General features: G+C 39.9%; 2 protein-coding genes across 4 annotated transcripts in view; one reads left to right on the top strand and one right to left on the bottom strand.

Annotated features, from left to right (window-relative positions):
• GINS1 (GINS complex subunit 1) overlaps positions 1-9,931 on the bottom strand; it is a 57,296-nt gene extending 47,365 nt beyond the window's left edge. For all 3 annotated transcript variants that reach the window (XM_090285169.1, XM_090285171.1, XM_090285170.1), the window contains exons 1-4: positions 9,721-9,931; positions 4,315-4,379; positions 977-1,075; positions 166-256 (exon numbers count right to left, since the gene is read on the bottom strand). In XM_090285169.1, the coding sequence (XP_090141295.1) occupies positions 166-256; positions 977-1,075; positions 4,315-4,379; positions 9,721-9,795 (330 nt within the window). In that variant the 5' untranslated portion in view covers positions 9,796-9,931. The remainder of the gene's footprint in view (positions 1-165; positions 257-976; positions 1,076-4,314; positions 4,380-9,720) is intronic.
• A 4,388-nt stretch (positions 9,932-14,319) lies between these two features.
• Positions 14,320-18,019, top strand: part of ABHD12 (abhydrolase domain containing 12, lysophospholipase) — a 70,942-nt gene continuing 67,242 nt past the window's right edge. Inside the window, exon 1 of the mRNA XM_090285953.1 lies at positions 14,320-14,674. Within this exon, the coding sequence (XP_090142079.1) occupies positions 14,481-14,674 (194 nt within the window). The 5' untranslated portion in view covers positions 14,320-14,480. The remainder of the gene's footprint in view (positions 14,675-18,019) is intronic.

The following is an 18,019-nucleotide window of genomic DNA, read 5'->3' as shown; positions in this document are numbered from 1 at the left end:
GATAATTATTTTTGATAATTTCCCAAAATCAGACTATAAATATTACATAATAAAAATGTTAAAATTAAAAAAAAAGAGATACATACTAATAAATGCTATTTTAGAGCAATAGTAGAAGCTCAGCATTGTCCAAATTTGTAAATGTGAATAACAGTGCTAACTTACTTCTTCAGCAGACATGTGAAATTGTAAAACATTTGGCAAAATACTGCCATATTCCCACCTCAGTGCTCTAATCCGAAGCAATCGGTCATACCTAGGACATTAAGAAGGTATTAGATGGCTTAACAAAAGGAATTATCAGAAGTTGTTTTGATCAGGAGAGATTCAAGACTCACAATATCCTAAATGTACTACATGGACTTTACTTGGCTCCTGAGTCAAACAAACCAACTGTGAGAAGTCCTCTTTGGGACAATAAAGAAAACATGAATATGGGCTGGATCGAGGTCATATTTATTAGAGATGCATACTGAAGTATTCAGTGGTAAAAAGTCTTCATGCTCTACAATAGTGTAGCATAAATAAATGAAGAGACATGAAACAACTATAGCAAAAACGTTAAAAATTGTTACAAATGGCCCTGGCCAGGTATCTTCCCATACACCAAAGGACTGTGGGTTCAATCCCCAATCAGGGTGCATATCGGAGGCAAGAGATCAATATTTCCTCAATCTTCCTCCCTTTCTCTCCCTCTAAAATCAATAAACATATCCTCGGGTGAAGATTTTTTAAAAATGTGTTACACATGTATGATGGTTTCATGGTGTTTCATAACACTATTCTCCCTAGTTTTATGAATACTATAATTTTTCATAATAGAAAGTTTTAAAATGGAAAAAATAATTCAGAATGTTTATAAAGAGAGACACATATCTAAGAATTTGTTTTTCATTTGAAATGGTTAATTAGGAAAAACCACATAAAAATGCTCCCTTATTCCCTGACTCCCCCAAGCAAAAACTGAGAGGCTTACAGGTATGCTACAATGCAGCGTTGGTTTCTTAGTAAAGAACAGTGTCGAAATTTGATGGTTGGTATCAAATCACTTCGTCCACCTGACTTCGCTTCATTCCTAGTAACAGTTGAATAGGAAAAGAACAAATACATGTATTTCAGTATAAATAAAAATTTCAAAGTAAACTAAGAACTGACTTACATGCTTGTTTTTTCATTAGCAGTTAACCTAAGCAAATAGTAATTGCATCTATTTCAGAGCTTTTATTAATATGTTAAGAGAGAAAATAATAATAATTTGCCCAAGATCATACTATGATCAATTCATTTAACCATTCAGTACTTTGCGTTTTTGCACACTGGTTAATCTCCATTATTTCCAAGACAAACACTGTGTTTACTCACCTTTTGGAATTCCTTTATCATGCTAAGAGACAAACCCAACGTCATGGTTTGTAAGATTATGCACCTATATTGTTTTTATTCGACCTGGCTGGTTTGGCTCAGTGGATTGAGCGTCAGCCTGCGAGCTAAGTGTCGCTGGTTCAATCTTCCAGTCAGGGCACATCAGAGAAGGAAAACTCTGACTCCAAAAAACCTCCGCTGCCTTGCGGCATACCTCTTCAGGGGAAAGGCTAAGGGAGTAAACCCCGACAGAAAATCCGGAGCCGGAGTCCCTAAGGCGGTTTGACGTTGTAGTCATCACCGGCAACTCCTGCGGCGCACCTGAAGCCAAGCTGTATTGACTCCGTCTTTCCCTTGGACCCTTCAGCTGCGAAGAGAGGAGGGGTCTGCTGCATGGGCAACAGCAGACCCTCCATATCACCCCGCCCAGGCTCTGTAGCTTCAGCTTCACTGGAGAGGTCACTCCAGCATCATCGCAAGATGTCGATTCAACAAGGGAGGAGACAGATACCGTGTCACTCGGACTGCACAGCCATTCTCGGCGATGCAGATAGACTCTTAAGAAGCTACACCATTGTCTCTCGAGACGGACGGCTGCCGACGATTGTTTTTATTCTATGCAGTACTCCTCGTTATAATAATGTGAATGGAAAATAAGAGTTGAAATGGTCCTTCACTCATCCAACAAATATTAATTGATCTTCAACAAATGTACGTGTACTGTAGTGTTCTTCACACAGAGAAAGACAATTTTGATTCTACCCTATAAAATGTATATGTCCTTAGATATTAAACAGGTACATTTTAAAACCAGATGCACAATTATTTAATGGGTACAGAGTGTCAGTATTACAAGATGAGGAGTTATAAAGATGGCGGTGATAGTTACACAACATTATGAATATATTTAATACTACTGAACTGTACATTTTAAAATGGTTAAGATGGCAATTTTATGTCATGTGTATTTTACTACAATTTTAGAAGTTGGGAAAACAAAACAAAGCCAAATGTACAGAAAATATAAAAATCTACTTTGGAGTTTTAAAAAGGATTCCTTCATGGAGTGTATGTTGCAGGCCCTGAAAAATATAAGGCCCAGCCAATCATGTCTTTTAGATACAGTCTATACAATTCTGCAACTCTGTGAAAGTCAGATTTATTCTCCACATTGCTTACAATGTGTTCTGGATTATAAAGTAGTAATACAAATAAAATGTGCCTAACTTAACATCAGAGTACTTTATTAAGTACATAAGGACTTCCTAAAATATCCACATTCACACGAGTAATTTAAAAGAAATATTTTTTTCATTTAATACATATTAAAGAAATAACTTCTTTGGCAAATAATTTTAATCAGAAACTGGTGACAGTGACTGTTCCCCTAGAAAGAAAATAGGATAGGAAACAGAATTTTGGATTATGAATGTGCAGAGGGTACAAATACAGAGAATACAGGAAGATCCTTCCCTTATTGGCTAAGGCCTGTTAGGCCACCTCCAAAACAGGTCTTTAACCTGTTCACTTTTCACCTAGTCTGAGTCAACCTCTGGATGACCAGCATGCCTCCCTCTCCCCTCAGCTTCTCCATCCACTATCCACACAGCACCCAGTGTGATCTTTTAAAACACAAATGTGCCACCACCTGCCCCATACATTTAAATCTTACCTGGTGTCATGCTTCGGCTGCTTATTAAGCTTTAGCCACATTGACCTCTTTAAGTGTCAGTTTCCCTGAACATCCTACCCTCTTTCATGACTCAGGGACTTTGCATATGCTGTTCCTTCCATCTGGAATACTCCCTGTCCATAATAACTGCCTTGCTAAAAACCTGCTCCTTCTCCTACCTCAGCTGATATTTCCCTTCCTTGGACAGAACTTCCCTGGTTCCTCAATTTAATTATATTTTCAATTCATTATTCTCTCTCCTAGCATGCTGTTGTTCTCCTTCATAGCATGCATACCAATTTAGTATATCTGTATTCTGCATTGAACTGTGATGGCCATAGTGACAGAAATCTTGACTACTGTGTTTACAATTAAAATACCAGGGCCATTTATCAGCACATAATTGTTTAGTATATATTTGTTGAATTAATTAATTTAGGACTTTATATTTGTCTTACATTTACTATAAACCTGTTGTGGTTCATTTCCTTATTCCATCTATAAAGACTTTTCTGTATTCATCCTTAAACACTGTAGTTGAAAATGTCCTTGTTGTTCTGTAAGCTCCACCAATCTTATTAGCATGCTACTGATTTCTATATCCAAGTAATTGATAAAAACACTGTACCTAATAAGGCCAAAAATGAAACTCAAGTCACAGATAACTTTTCTCTAGGTTGAGATCTGAATACCTCACCTGTGATCTAGAAGTTAGTGTCTGTAAGACTCCTCTGTGTTTTCCTCTTCACCAAATCACAGGGATCTGTAAAGTTTGTCATATAGCCCAAATTCTCCATTGTGCCAATTACTATGCTTAGCTTTAAATATTCTATAAGTCTAGAGTTCTCTCACCTCCAACTTGTACCCTTTGGTAGCACTATTTCTCAATTAAATCCACTCAAGCTACTGGAAATCACTACTGCTCCTGTTAAGTTTACAAATTGCCCATTCTCTCATCAATGCATTAAGGTATCTATAAATGAAAACAAGCACTTTATTAGGGCTTTTATTTGCTCATATCTCATCTCTTTTAGGTCTACCCTAATATCTTTCAAGTCATATCAGTCAAATAATAAATATTTTTTGAGCATTTTGCATATGCCAAGCACTACTTGAATACGCATGTGGCTGTAATCAACACAAATTGCTTTAGTCCTGTATACCTATAATATAATCAGGCTCACAGAGAATTAAAACATCTAAAATCTGATGTAAAAATATTTTATTTCAATACCACATTTCTTAAACTGTTTTAAAGTATAAATCTTATCAAAACTTACACATCAGACTGATTTTGTTCATATAAAGCTTTCATCTCCTCCAGAACTTGCCTGAGTCCATCCTCCTACAACATACAAAATATATATTTTAAAGATTTTATTTATTTACTTTTAGAGGGAAAAGGAGGGAGAAAGGGAGAGAGAGAAACATCAATGTGTGGTTGCCTCTGGCGTGCCCCCAGCTGGGGACCTGGCCCGCAACCCAAGGCATACAACTTGACTGGGAATTGAACCAGCAATCCTTCACAAGCCAGCGCTCAATCCACTGAGGCACACCATCCAGGGCACAAAATGGTATTAATTTCCCCCACCAAGTGTGTAGCAACATTCTGTCTATACTATGTTTATCTCTGATTTACATACCTTATCAAAAAGCAATAGTCCGTTCACACCTACTATAAGTGTTGGTGAGGATCAGGAGAAATTGGAACCCTTGTACATTGCAAGTGAGAATATAAAATAGTATAGCACTGTGGAAAAAAAGTCCAAAGATTCCTCAAAGAGATAAAACATATTGCCATATTATCCAGCAATTCCACTTCTAAACATATACAGTATTGCCTCACTTATCGCAGGTATTACGTTCTAGACACCCCCACCCGCCATAGGTGAAAATCCGCAAAGTAGGGACCTTACATTTATTTTAGTATATATATATTTTTTAAGGCTTTATAAACCCTTCCCACACACTTATAAACCGTTCCCAGTCCCTTATTAACCTTTTCCACACTTTCATAAACACTACTTATGTTCTTAAAAATATTCTACACTCTTAACCTACATAACTTTAACAACATACGTATACAGTACCACAAAGTCCCACAATATAGCAAAAAATCCGCGATAAATAATTAAATATATTTTTTTAAATCCCACAATACAGTGAGGCCGTGATAAGTGAACCATGATACAAAGGGAATACTGTATTCAAGATAATTAAAAACATGTGTTCTTACAAAAACATGTACACAAATGTTTAAAGCAGCAGCATTATTCATAACAGCTAAAAAGTGGAAACAACCCAAATGTCTATCTCTTAATAAACCAATAAACCAAATATTTTTTGGCAATGCAGTACTGATACATGTACCAACATGGATGAACCTTCAAAATATTATGCTAAATGAAACAAACCTGTCACAAAGGACAAATACTGTATGTGTCCACTTACCTGAAATATCTAGAATAGGCAAATTCATAGAGACAGAAAGTTTATTAGAGGTTACCAGGGCTGGGGAGAGTTAGAAACAGGGAAGTTATTGCTTAACGGTTACAGAGTTTCTGCTCGAGATAACAAAAAAGTTTTGAATATAGGGTTGATAACTAGTTACACAACAATGTGAACGTAATTACTATTACTGAAGCATAAACTTAAAAATGGTTAAAATGCTATTGTTATGTATATTTTACCAGAATAAAAAAGAAATCAGGAAAAAAAACAATAAAAAGTATTACTGACTACACAACCAACACACTAATTAGGACAATCTCGAATACAATGTACTAAGCAAAAGAAGTTAGACACAAAAGGAGTACATACTGTATGATTCCAACCAGCCTTTTATAGAAAGTCTGCGACTCCTGGCACACTGACTCCATAAATATGTAAAGACAAATATAATCTGTAGCCATGAAAAAGTAAATTTATAGATGCCTAATTTATAGGTGGGAGGTAGCTACAGAAGGGAAAAAAATTAACCCTTGGTGTGACAGAAATCTTGATTGGGATGCTGGTTATAATGATGTATATGTTTGTCAAAAATTGAAAGTCTGTTAAAACATGTATTTTGTTGTATATAAATTATACCTCAATAAAACAGACGGCAAAAAAAATCAATAGTCCTAGAGAATAAGGCATGACAAAAGTATGTAAATAATTTATCATTTACTGAAAAATACTCTTAAAGGTTCTATTAAAAAAAAAAAAAAAGGAATTGTTTTGGTTTGTACTGCAAGAATAGAAAGGCCAAAGGAGTTAGTTTTTCTATTATCCACCTTGGGGCAAATTTTTTCAAAATTTGAAAATATATTTGGAAGCATAAAAAGATTAGTATTCTGAAATTCATAAATGTTACACAATAGGCCTGTCAACAATCCAAAAATAAGTGAGCCATCTATTTTTCCATTCTACTTTTAGGATCAAAATATATGCATTAGCAAAAATGCTTTGGCACTGCGGGTATAATCACAAATCAATTACTTAACCCTGCTCAAATATCGGAAAAGATGAAATTCCTGATGAAAAATATAAGCATGCTTTTGCCTTCCCTTTCATCACTGGTTCAAAAAGGATAATGAAAAAAGTCTGATTTATTAGAATTCAGTTAAATATACTTTTTATCAGCAAATATTAAGAAATAGTTGAAATTCTTATACAATAGATCTGCAGGTATACAAAAGTCTAAAATAATTTTGTAAAGAAACACAATCTTTCAGATTTAGATCTACAGTGGGAACTGAATCCATTTTGTGCCCCCTCAGGCTGTAAGCCCCTGGGAGCCCAAGATAATTTCCCTAAAAAATTAAACTATTAATAGTTCCACATATGGAAAGTGGGTAATCATTTCAATTTGCTAAGCACAACACCTAACCATGAGGGATTCTGGAATGAACAAGACAGAGTCCCTGCTCTAAATCCACTATCATCTCACTCGAAAGAATGATTATTGAAAGTCATGGGCCTATTGGCCCGCAGATCAGTAAGATTAATGCTCCATCTGCCCCTGCTCAGCTGTGTAAGTGATGAGCTTAGGTGGGTTTGTCAGTGGAAGACATGAATCCAACAGAAGGTGCAAAAGGTTCTACACCAAACTAAGACACAGATGAGGGAGAGGTTTTACAATTTCTAAGTCCCGTTCCCTAGAAGTAGTAAAGCCACGCTTATCTACATACCTCTGTATTCCATCATCTCTGCTAAACTTCCCACTGCTGTCTCCTTTTGTCCTGAAGTTGAGAATCCAGACCTGTGTTCAAAGTGAGGCTCTTCCTCCAATATTCTATAAGTTCCGACAATTCCCTTGACTTGATTCATAATTTCTTTTGGCTGTTTCTTCATCTGCAAAATGAGCTAATTTTTGGACTAGGTGCTCTTTAATCTTCAAAACAAAACTCACCTTCCCCAAAACACTCTTCCTCCTGAACTCCAATGTTGTTTACTCAGCTACCTGAGAGAGAAGCCTCAAGATCCCCCAATTCCTTCCCCTTGTTACACACCCCATCTCCATTCCTGTTCTAATAATTACAAGTCTTGTTTGTCTGAAGTCACTAAAATACAAACACTGATTTCAGGGACCACTGGTTGGACAGTTTGAACCATACAAATCTTTCACCTGGTCCATTATAACCACCCATAATCATCTCTCTGCCTCCATTATTTTTTCTTTCCAATCCATTCCCCACAGAGCAGCCATAGCTATCCTCAAAAAAAAAAAAAAAAAAAAAAATTACCCAATCACTCCCTTGTCTAAAACCCTCTACCAGCTTCCAAAAATGCCGTTTGAGTGAATACCAAACTCTCTTCGACCTAGAATCCACCTTCCTAGTCTCTGCACACACTGTCAGTCACCCTTCCTATGGGATCATGTGGCTCTTCTGTCTGCTGTATCTTTTGGATGGGATGCTTCCGTTCCCTTCTCACGCTCCCTTTTCATAGTGGTGACTTTATCCTTTTAGGCATGGCTCAAAATCCCCTCTTCCTCTACCCCAGCTCACGATCGAGTTTATCCTTTCTGTTCGTCTTCCACACCTCCTTGGTATAACTTTACACACTGCATTCTTTTGGGTTGGCCAAAAAGTCCATATGTTTTTTTCCAAGACACATTTTTCATTTTCACCAGTAACTTTATAGATTTGGATATTTTGAGTATGTCAGCTATCTCCCGCATGGTTATAATATTGATTGTTCTCAATGTCTCCATTTGATCGCTATCAACTTCAACTGGTCTGCCTGGCCATTGAGCATTCGTTGTTCAGCAAGAATTCTCCAGCATGAAATTTTGCAAACCACTTTGACACGGTTGATCAGTCACAGCACCATTTCCATAAACTACACAAATCTTGTTTTGCATTTCAGTTGTGTTTACCTTTCTTGAAATAATAAAGCATAGTATGCCAAAAATGTTGCATTTTTCTTCCAGCTTCAATATTAAAATGGTTACACAAAAATTGACCAATTTTGATGTTTTTTTTTAAATGCACAGTGATATGACAGCTGTCACAATACAATTTAACAAAACTGTTCAAGTGAAGTTAAAGACAATTAAGCAATACTAGAGCCATCTTATGGAATAAAACAAACTTTTGGCCAATCCAATAATACTCGTTTCATGCCTCTTTTCCAGCAGAACGTGCTCTGGCTGACCGACGATAGGGAATGTAGTCAAGTATATAATTTAGAGTGCAGGTCTGAAGGTTTTAAATCCTTAGCTTTACTCCTTACTGGCTGTCACCATAATCTCCCTAAGTCTCCATATAAATAGCTGGAAAAAAATGGAAAGCAACAATTTCAACCCCATAGTTTATTATGATGACAAAACATAATGCAGGTCAAGTGTTTAGCACCCTCCCTGGGATAATAGCAATTAAATTAAAAAAGAAAAGAAAAAGAAAAATCTTAACAGTGGTTAGTAGCAGCAGTAGTGGTGGTAAAAAGACTTAAGTCGCCCTGGCTGGTGTGGTTCCCCATGGGTTGAGCACCAGCCTTCGAACTGAAATGTTGCAGGTTCGATTCCTGGTCAGGGTACATGACTGAGTAGCAATCCAGGTCCCCAGTTGGGAGCGAGCGAGTGGCAACCCATCAATGTTTCTCTCTCACATCAAGGTTTCTCTGCCTCTTTCCCCCTCCCTTACCCTCTCTCTGAACAACAAATAAAATCTTTAAAAAGAAACAACTTATTACTGTGTCAAGTATTGTTCAGAGAACCTGGTATACCTTCTCACTGAGCCCTCACACATGAAGAATAGAGTACTGTCATTATCATCATCCCATTTTTGCAGAAAATTTGAGTAACTGACCCAAAGTAACACAGGGACAGAATGCCAGCCTGGCTCCAGAGGCCTAGCTTTTGTCTGCACGCCAGGAAGTGCTAGATTATCGAGCAACATTAAAATGTTTAGTTAAGTAAAGGAACAGCAATAAAATTAGGAGAAAAAAAACACTAAAATGAAATACATTCATATAAAGAAATGCACCACATTTCTGAGTGAAGGAAGCAGGCAGGCTTTTTCCTCCCATCCTTTGCCCTGCTTCCAAAATGTTGGTGCCTGACTTCAGAGCTGACCCTATGAGAAAGTAACTCCCCACGGGAGAGGCAGGAGAACACCGGAAGAGCGCCGCCCCGCCCTGTCTCAGGCCAGACCCCAACATGCCCAGCCAGTCTCCCCGGCCTCCGCACTCCAGCCCCTCACATTGAATGCCGGCAGCTGCCCTTGGGGCGCGCGGTGCAGCTCGCAGACCAGCTCCATGGCCCTGTCGCAGAACATGGCGGGGGCGCCCCAGTCCTGCGGCTCTGTCAAGCAACCACTCTCACACCCAAGCGGTGATTAGGGTCAAGCAGCAACCCTCAAGTCCTATAGCTCTGGCTTTTGCAGCGCTAGATTGGCGCCTGCGCCCGGCGCCGCGCTGTGGCGCCAAACACGCCCAGCCAATAGGAACACGCTGCTCGGCCTCATGGCCTACGGCGTCAGTGAAAGGACAGTAAGCTCCGCTGCGCACTTCTTGTAGGAAGCAGAGGGGTTCTTCCTGGGGAAAGGCCCCTGCGACTAGGGGAGAGTAGGCAGAACTCCGTCGAACCGTGTAAAATGAGCGGATTCGCTTTTCGAATTCCCAGGCGGCTAAGCAATAAACCTTGCGCCTCGAACAGAACGAACAGGTTTTCCTTATGATTCAGTCCTTTTCCTTTAAGTTCAATGGGTGTGCACTCTAAGCTTAAGACGGAAGGCCCAGTAACTTGGTGTCCATTAACGTTATGACCTAGCATTTCGTTTGTTTAGTTTTAAAATGTGGGTGTTTTGATAGAGAAGGGAAACCAGCTTTACTGCGCAGCTCCTGTGTGGTAGGGACTATGACATATTTAATTTAATAATCAGGATTAACCAACCCTAAGGTGGTTTTTAAGACTCTTGGTACTGATTAGGAAACAGAAGTTAGATTACTTGCCTAAAGTCACACAGACCCGGTATTTAAGCTTTCAACCCCACAGTACTACCTTTGATGTTAAAGCAGTCATTTTAAAACATTTATAAAATAACTAGTCACAAGACCTACAGAGACGGAAAAATGCCCTAGATTAACACCAATTCATATAGCCATATTCTTGCTTACATGATTATAGAAATTTTCATAACCATATAGGAATTACTGCTATAGAGAATTCATTTTATATGGCTATTTTAAAAAACGCAGTATTTTTTAAGAAAGCAGTATTTCTTGGGTTCATCCAGCTAATCTGAGAAACTGTGTTCTTTTGCAAATATACAGTGGATGGAGTACTGAGAAATGAGCATGGAAAGTGACCTTTAGCTAAGTATTTTCATTAAATACACAGCTCTACATTGGACCATACTACAGGATATGGGTCCAAAGATCAACAGCATTCACAGCTTTCCTTTGCCATAAACCTTTTTAATTTTGAACCCCATGCCTGAGATTCACTTCCTTACCTATACAGTGGGGACAATAGTATCCTCTTCTGAGGGACTGTGATGATTCTTTATTCCTTCAGCAAATATTCATGAAGTCTACTGTGTAGTAGACATTGTTCTAGACACTGAAGATAAAGCAGTGAACAAAGTCCTCGCTCTCAGTGTATGTTCTGGTGTGGGAAAGCAGGAACACACAATTACAAATACGTTGATAAATAAATTAGTAAAAAGTGTTAAAAATATGCCAAAGAAGGTGGACCGAGTGATGGTGAGAAGGCCTGAGGGTTTTGAGTTAGTGTTCAGGCACAGCCCTGAAGTGGGAAGGGAGCAAGCCATGGATATGACACCCCTCCTGGGGGCCTCTGCATCAGCAAGAGTGTAACAGAACCCCTGGGCTGCTCTGATTGAAACAGAACCTACGGGCTGTTTAGTTAGGGGTCCGATTGCCCGTCACCAGAATTACAACTCTCAGTACTAGAGTTTGGTGAAAAGAAAAAGAATTGTCTATTTACACATAGTCCTACCTTCCTCTCCCAGACCTGGCCAGTCTTAGGAAAGTCAGAAACACCGTTTCCCTACTTCCTAGGCAGAGTTCAGCTTTACCAGTAGCTGCCAATCATTCAGTTCTGATTGGGGAGGTCCTTTCTGTGCTGTGGTGCCTCCAGCTCTCAATGCAGGACCGCCTGGATTCTCACCCTCCTTATAAACTGCCTTCTTCCTGCAAATCGCATGGACCTCCTCTCCTTCTCAAAGCAGCCTGGCAAGAGCCCCTTCTTAAAGCAGCCTGGAGATCCCGTCTCCAAGCCAGATGGAGGAAGCCCACAAGAGCCAGAGAGTGAGGGCGTGAGGGCCAGAGAGAGCCTGAGAGAGAGAGCCTCCTAGAGCCAGAGCCAGCCCAAAATGTCCGCAGCTGCTTCTCTCTTCACCCCTGCCTCCTCACTCCCCCTGCGTCCTCTCCTGCAGTGGGTGTTGCAAACCGTCCTGACCATTCACAGAACCCTACGTAGGCTGTATGCTTCTTCCCTACCAGCCCACAGTCCAAGATCCCTCCCATCTTCCTGAGTCTTGGAAGTAAAGTGGATCTTTGCAACAATGTATCCAGCCACTAGCCCCAGGCATGCAAGGGCATCCTGAAAGCTGCTTCCTGCTCCCTATCTCCCAGCCGCAAACTCTGGGGTTTGTTTTTGAACTCCCCTGTTTCTGTAACAAGAGGGCAGTGATGCTGAAGCACGGTAAGTAAGAGGCTAGTGGCTGAGACCAGATTGAAGGCTAAAGGCCCTTTCATAAGCTTTTGGTTTTATTTCCAGTGAGATAAGAGAGCCATTGAAGTGTTTTGAGCAAACAAGTGATGGGACTGGACCTAGGTTTTTAAAAAGACCTTTGAGGTCGCTGAGTTAAGTAGACAGAAGTGAGCCAAAGGTGGAGGCAGGAGACCTAGGAAACCACTTAGGCTATTAAAATGATCCAAGTGAGAAATGATGGCAGTTTGACAAAGATGGTGAGAAGTGGGTGAATCCTGGATAGACTTTGAAAGGAGATCCAACAAGACTTGGTGACATAATTGCTGTGGCAAAAGAGGGGAGAAATTAAGGATGACCCCAGAATTTAACCTTAAGAACTGTAATGATGGCCTCATTATCCCCACCATCATCCCCATCTGAGGTGGGGAAGGTTCTGGATTGAGTTAGGGGTGGGAGAAGAGTTGGGATCTCAGCTTTGAACATAGTTTTAGGTGCCTGTAGAATATGAACTAGAGATAGAAATGTAGGTGTCACCATTTTTGGTTGTTATTTAAAGCCTGGATAAGACCATTCAGACAGTGAGTGTGGACCAAGAGTTGAGGACTATAAATAAGGCCTAGTATCAACAAGGACACAATCTCCCTTAATCTCTTCTCTCCAGCCCTACCTTCCTAGCTTTTTTGTTTTTCTATTGGAGAGGATTCAATGAGTACTAGGGTAAAAAAATTACTTAGAGTTTAGTTGTTGGATTCCCAATCACCGGTATGTGTTGCTATGTCACTTTAAAGAATTCACCATTTAAATTCCAGAAGTGTGTTTGAACAAATATGAATGCCAGTTGTGGTATTTAGTAATATGGTAAATGAAACTTTGCAATTTCAAAGTATCACTACAAAGCTAATACAAGGAGCTATTGAATTTCTTAAGTATTTCTAATTGATCTTAAATGATCAGTTGCCAATAGTTTTCACTGACACAAATGTTGAAATTCCAAAAATCACGTTGAGATAAGCAAATGTCATGATTGTAGATCACTTGTAAAATAATAATAATAATGCCACATTAAAAACAAAAGCCAAAACTATAAAACTAAATTTATGAAACTGCTCTTATTTTCTTCTCTCTTTTTAGAATGGGTTAATTAGTCCTGATGGTAGAATGATTATGTCATTAGAAAAGCATTTTTGTTTTTATAAATCTTTATAAGGGTATTTCAAGGGGGTTATCCAGATTGGGCTTCCAGAGTGTGTACCGCAACAGGCCACACACTAAACCTGATACGCTCAGGTGAAGCCTGGGTGATGGCCTTACAAACTCACAGACCATAGGATGGTCTGAAATTAAAACTAAAAGCAGGTCATGGCAGGCAGTCATGGCCTAGGCTAGAATCTTCTCTATCAAAAGTCAATCTTTTCCTTAACTGAGACTATCTTCTTTTTGTATTTAAGAAAATATATCTTTAAAAATCAGAATAATTTCCCTTTTTTCAGACCCCTCAAAGCCCAGGCACTGATCTGGGGAGATCACAAAACGCCTCACTGTGATTATGTTAACTGTTGACAACCTGTATCCACCTACGTAAAAGAAATAGTGTTTGTCATTTCACCTTTTATCCAGTACCAGATATTTCCCCCACTTTGCCTTCTCCCCCCTCCCGAATGACCAATACATTTTCTGTAACCTACTTACATCTTCTCTTTTGATTATAACGTGTAAAATAAGGGCATAACTATCATTTTTGCTTCCTGGCAATTCTCAGGCTGGCTCAAAAAAACTCGTAAAAATTCTTTACAGGTTTGAACGTTTGTGGACAAGCCTCAGGGGGAAGTCAGTAAGCCTGGGGTGGGAGCAGAGGGAAGCAAACTTTCTGCTGTGGCTCCCTCAGTGGCAGCTCCCTTTCTGGCGAGCTTTCTCTCTGGTTCAGGCCACTGATCTGCGAGACAACCGTAAGCACTCAAGGAAAGGAAACCCCTCACCGGGGTAGTAGTAGCCCAGACTCCGGCAAGTTGGGGCCTCAGACCAGCCCTGACCACGAGGCCGGTGTGGTTATGTCCGCCCTTCTCAAGATAGCTTCCGGTTGGCGGTAGGGATTCTGGGTGCGCCAGGGCGGACGCGGACGCTGATTGGCCCATGCGAGTCCGTAGCTGTCGCGGCTTGGGGCTGCAATGTGAGGGGCGGCGGGTTCCTGGGTTCGCTGTCTCCTCTGAGCTGTGGCGGCTGCGGCGAAGACGGCTAGGACACGGCCTGGGGGCGCCTTAGGTGGCTGGCCGTGTGGGCCGCGGGATGAGGAAGCGGACCGAGGCCGTGGCTTTGGAGCATGAACGCTGCGTCGCTTTGGGTTCGTCCTCCTCCTCCGGTTCGACCGCCGCGGCGCTGGACGCGGACTGCCGCCTGAAGCGCAACTTGCGCCTGGCGGGGAAGGGCCCAGCTGAGCCACGCCGCACCGCGGACGAGGGCATGAAGCGAGCCCTAGGCAGGTGAGATGAGAAGCTGGGGGGGGGGGGGGCGAGGCTCCTTCTCTGGCCCGCACGCAGTCCCTAAACCGGCCACGCTTTCCCTAAGTTGCCTGCCTGCGGCCCACACCTACCCTTCATCCTCCCGGAGCCCTCTTCCGATCTCTGGACGCCCTCCCCTCTCCTGTCTCTTCCGCAAATCCCTACCTGCAGGAGTGCCTCTGCCTGCCCCCTCACTACCCTGGTGGCCTCTCCTTAACCCCTCCCCCACCACCCAGCGCTCCAGACCCGGTCCTTCACTCCTACTTTTTGGCTGGTGAGCCTGTAGGGAACCCTTTCAGCAACGGCCTGGACTAACGTCTCAGATGGCGACGGAGGGAGCGGCAGGGAAATCACGACTCCGCACGGGAGAATGGGGAGTTAGGGTGGGAGTTCCCTGGGAACAGTGGGCGCCAGATCCCGAGAGCTATGGCTCTACGCATATTCCTCCGCGTTGAACTCAGCCCAGTGCCTTTCTCACTAGGTTGGCTTGTACTGGAATTCTTCTAGGGTAACTAGTTGGCAGAAGTGGCATTCTTTGCTCGGAACTGCCAGACCGTTGGGGAAGAGTTAAGTGGACTGCTTGTGTCCAAGGGAAGCGAAAGATGCACCGTATCCTCAGCTGTTGGAGGGAAGCCTCTCGTTCGCTCTGCACTTGGCCCCTGGTGCTTGCTTGAAACTTGTCCACTTGAGTTGTCTCCTTGGAAATCTCCGTAATGTCTAGAAATCATTCGGTTGTGTTCTCCCTTTGCGTATATGAATGCATTAATGTAAAATTGATTTCAAAGTTGAGATAGGAGTGTATTTCACCTAGCCAAATTTCTGCCCCATAGGCTGGTTTCTTAATTATTTGGCTGTTTGCAGAACATGTAATTCATGGCAATTTTGAAGTCCTGATGTTTTATGATGTTGGAAGAAGTTAGTATGTTCTCTCAGGTGCTGTAACAGAGTTATTTCCTTCAAGGTGAATTGGAATGCCCCTGACACTGGCCACTTAAGTGTAAAATATCCAAATAGCCCCTAAAATATCAGTTGTCTAAAAGGTCACTAAATTTAAAATATGAATATTTGGATAAATAACATTTTTTAAAAGATCATGAAATTAAATTACAGACTCTTCTAAGTAAATGCCTCCGAGATGGACAGGGACTAATAGTTTTGTTTTATTTGTGTGTGTGTGTGTGTGAAACATATTTTTTGTGGAAAGGTTTATCTGCATTAAAAAGTCATGATTACCTTTAATGCACTTTTATTAACAGGCTTGGCATAACATATAGATTGGAAAATTCTTCCTTTAAAGAAATCAAGTTGTGATGCAAAATAATGTTTGGAGAAACAATGCTGGCCTGACACCTTCCTTGAAAGATGTACTGTATTAAGAGGATTTGATTATTTTTATTTTTGTATGGGGGATGAAGAGTGATTCAAGTGGTGTTTATACCTTTGGATAAACAAAAGACTGTTAGGGGAATAAAAAGAAAAGCAGAGGGCAGAAAGGCCAAACTTGTATATTTTACCTTGACTTCCTTCCCTATGGTCTATAGCTCTCCTGGACATGCTCTTGCCTTGTTTTCTCCTGTATTCAGGTTTCTGCTCAATTGTCACATTCTCAGACAGGCCTTCCCAGACCAGCACATCCAAAATAGCCTTCATGCCACCGCTAAGCCCTTATTCTTTTTATTTTTTCTTCATTTCATTTATTCCTTACCTCACTTGATTTGCTTTATGGGTTGTCTCTTCCCCCACAAGAATGGAAGCACCATGAAAGCAGGGACATTGTTTTTCTCCACCTCTGCTCTCCAGTGCCTGGCACATAGTAAGTGGGAGAAAATACTTGAATGAATGACTATCTGTGATAAAGTCCCAGAACTGGAATTGCTGGGCCAAGGGGTGTGTGCTAACTCTGAAAGTTAATGCCAAAACGCCTTCCAAAGAAGTTGGGATGATTTGTAACTCCCTCCAGCAGTGTCTGCTGCCTCTCTGAATATTGAATAGTACCAGATGTTTTGATCTTTTCTATTTGATTCATGAAAATGACATCTGCTTTGTAGGTTTAATTTGCATTTCTTAATTGTGAGGTGGCAATTTTTGTGTGCTTTTATAAACTATTATATGCCTTTAAGATTATTTACATCTTTCAAGACACTTCTTTGTTTGGGGTCCTCTTGGACATTTCTTTTACCTCTCTATTGTGTACATATTCAAATATTCAAAAGTAAAGAAGACAATATTATGAACCTCTATGTATCTATCACTTGATTTCAACAGTTTTCCATTTTTTGTCTGTCTTGAATCATCCATTCCCCACCTTCATTTTTTGCAGGGTGGAAGGACTAGACTTTTAAAATAAATGATTTTATCTGTAAATATTTTATAGTATGTCTTGAACAAATAAGGACTTTATGAAATATATAATTCCAATGCTGTTATATTTATCAAAATTAACAATATATTATCAGTAATTAGTTTAATATCTGGTATCCAATCTACACGCACCTTCCCAATTATCTAAGAAATATCTTAACTTGGTTTGTTTTAAAATCCTGTACATATTTTAAGTTTATTCCTAGTTGTTTTATCTTTTTTGTTGTGATTTAAAATAGAAACCATATGTTACATATTCTTATTGTTATATTTAATAATTACATGATAAGCAGTTTACATAATCTTAATTTCTAGTAGTTTTTGCAGTTGGTTCTCTTGGATTTTCCAGGTATGCTATCTTGTTGACTACAAACAATAAGAATTTTGCTCCTTGTTTTCTAATTTATCTGTCTCTTGTTTCTCTTTTTTGGTTGTGTGTATTGTATTTCCAGAACAGGGTTAAATAATAGGGTACCCTTGTCTTATTCCTGACATTAATTAGAATGCTTTTTGTGGTTTGTCGAATTGTATCATATGCTGTTCTAGCATTTACGAAATTATCATATAGATTTTCTCCCGTACCCCAGTTAATAGTAATAGACTTTATACTACTGAATCATCATTATTTAATCATCAGTGATAACTCATTGTATAGTCAGTTACATTTTATTTAATTTACTTGGCAATTTAACACCATTATTTGTGAAGTTAGTCTGTAATTTTCTTTTTTAATGCCATCTTTATCAAGTTATTTTAGTGTTTTCTATAGCTTTATTTAAAACTTTCTCCTTTAGCATGTTTAAATACTTCTGAAATGACCTGTTTCTTTAAGTTTTGGTAGAATTCTTTTCTAAAACTACCTAAGCCTGATATTTTTTTAAAATAACACTTTAATTATTATAGTTTCTTATATTTGTTATCTTTCTAGGTTCAGTTTTGGTGATTTATATGTTCATAGAAAATCAT

This window comes from Furipterus horrens, unplaced genomic scaffold, assembly GCF_987537825.1.
Source record: "Furipterus horrens unplaced genomic scaffold, mFurHor1.1.pri manual_scaffold_8, whole genome shotgun sequence".
In the NCBI taxonomy this organism is placed as follows: domain Eukaryota; kingdom Metazoa; phylum Chordata; class Mammalia; order Chiroptera; family Furipteridae; genus Furipterus; species Furipterus horrens.
This window is presented reverse-complemented; position numbering and strand designations above follow the sequence as displayed.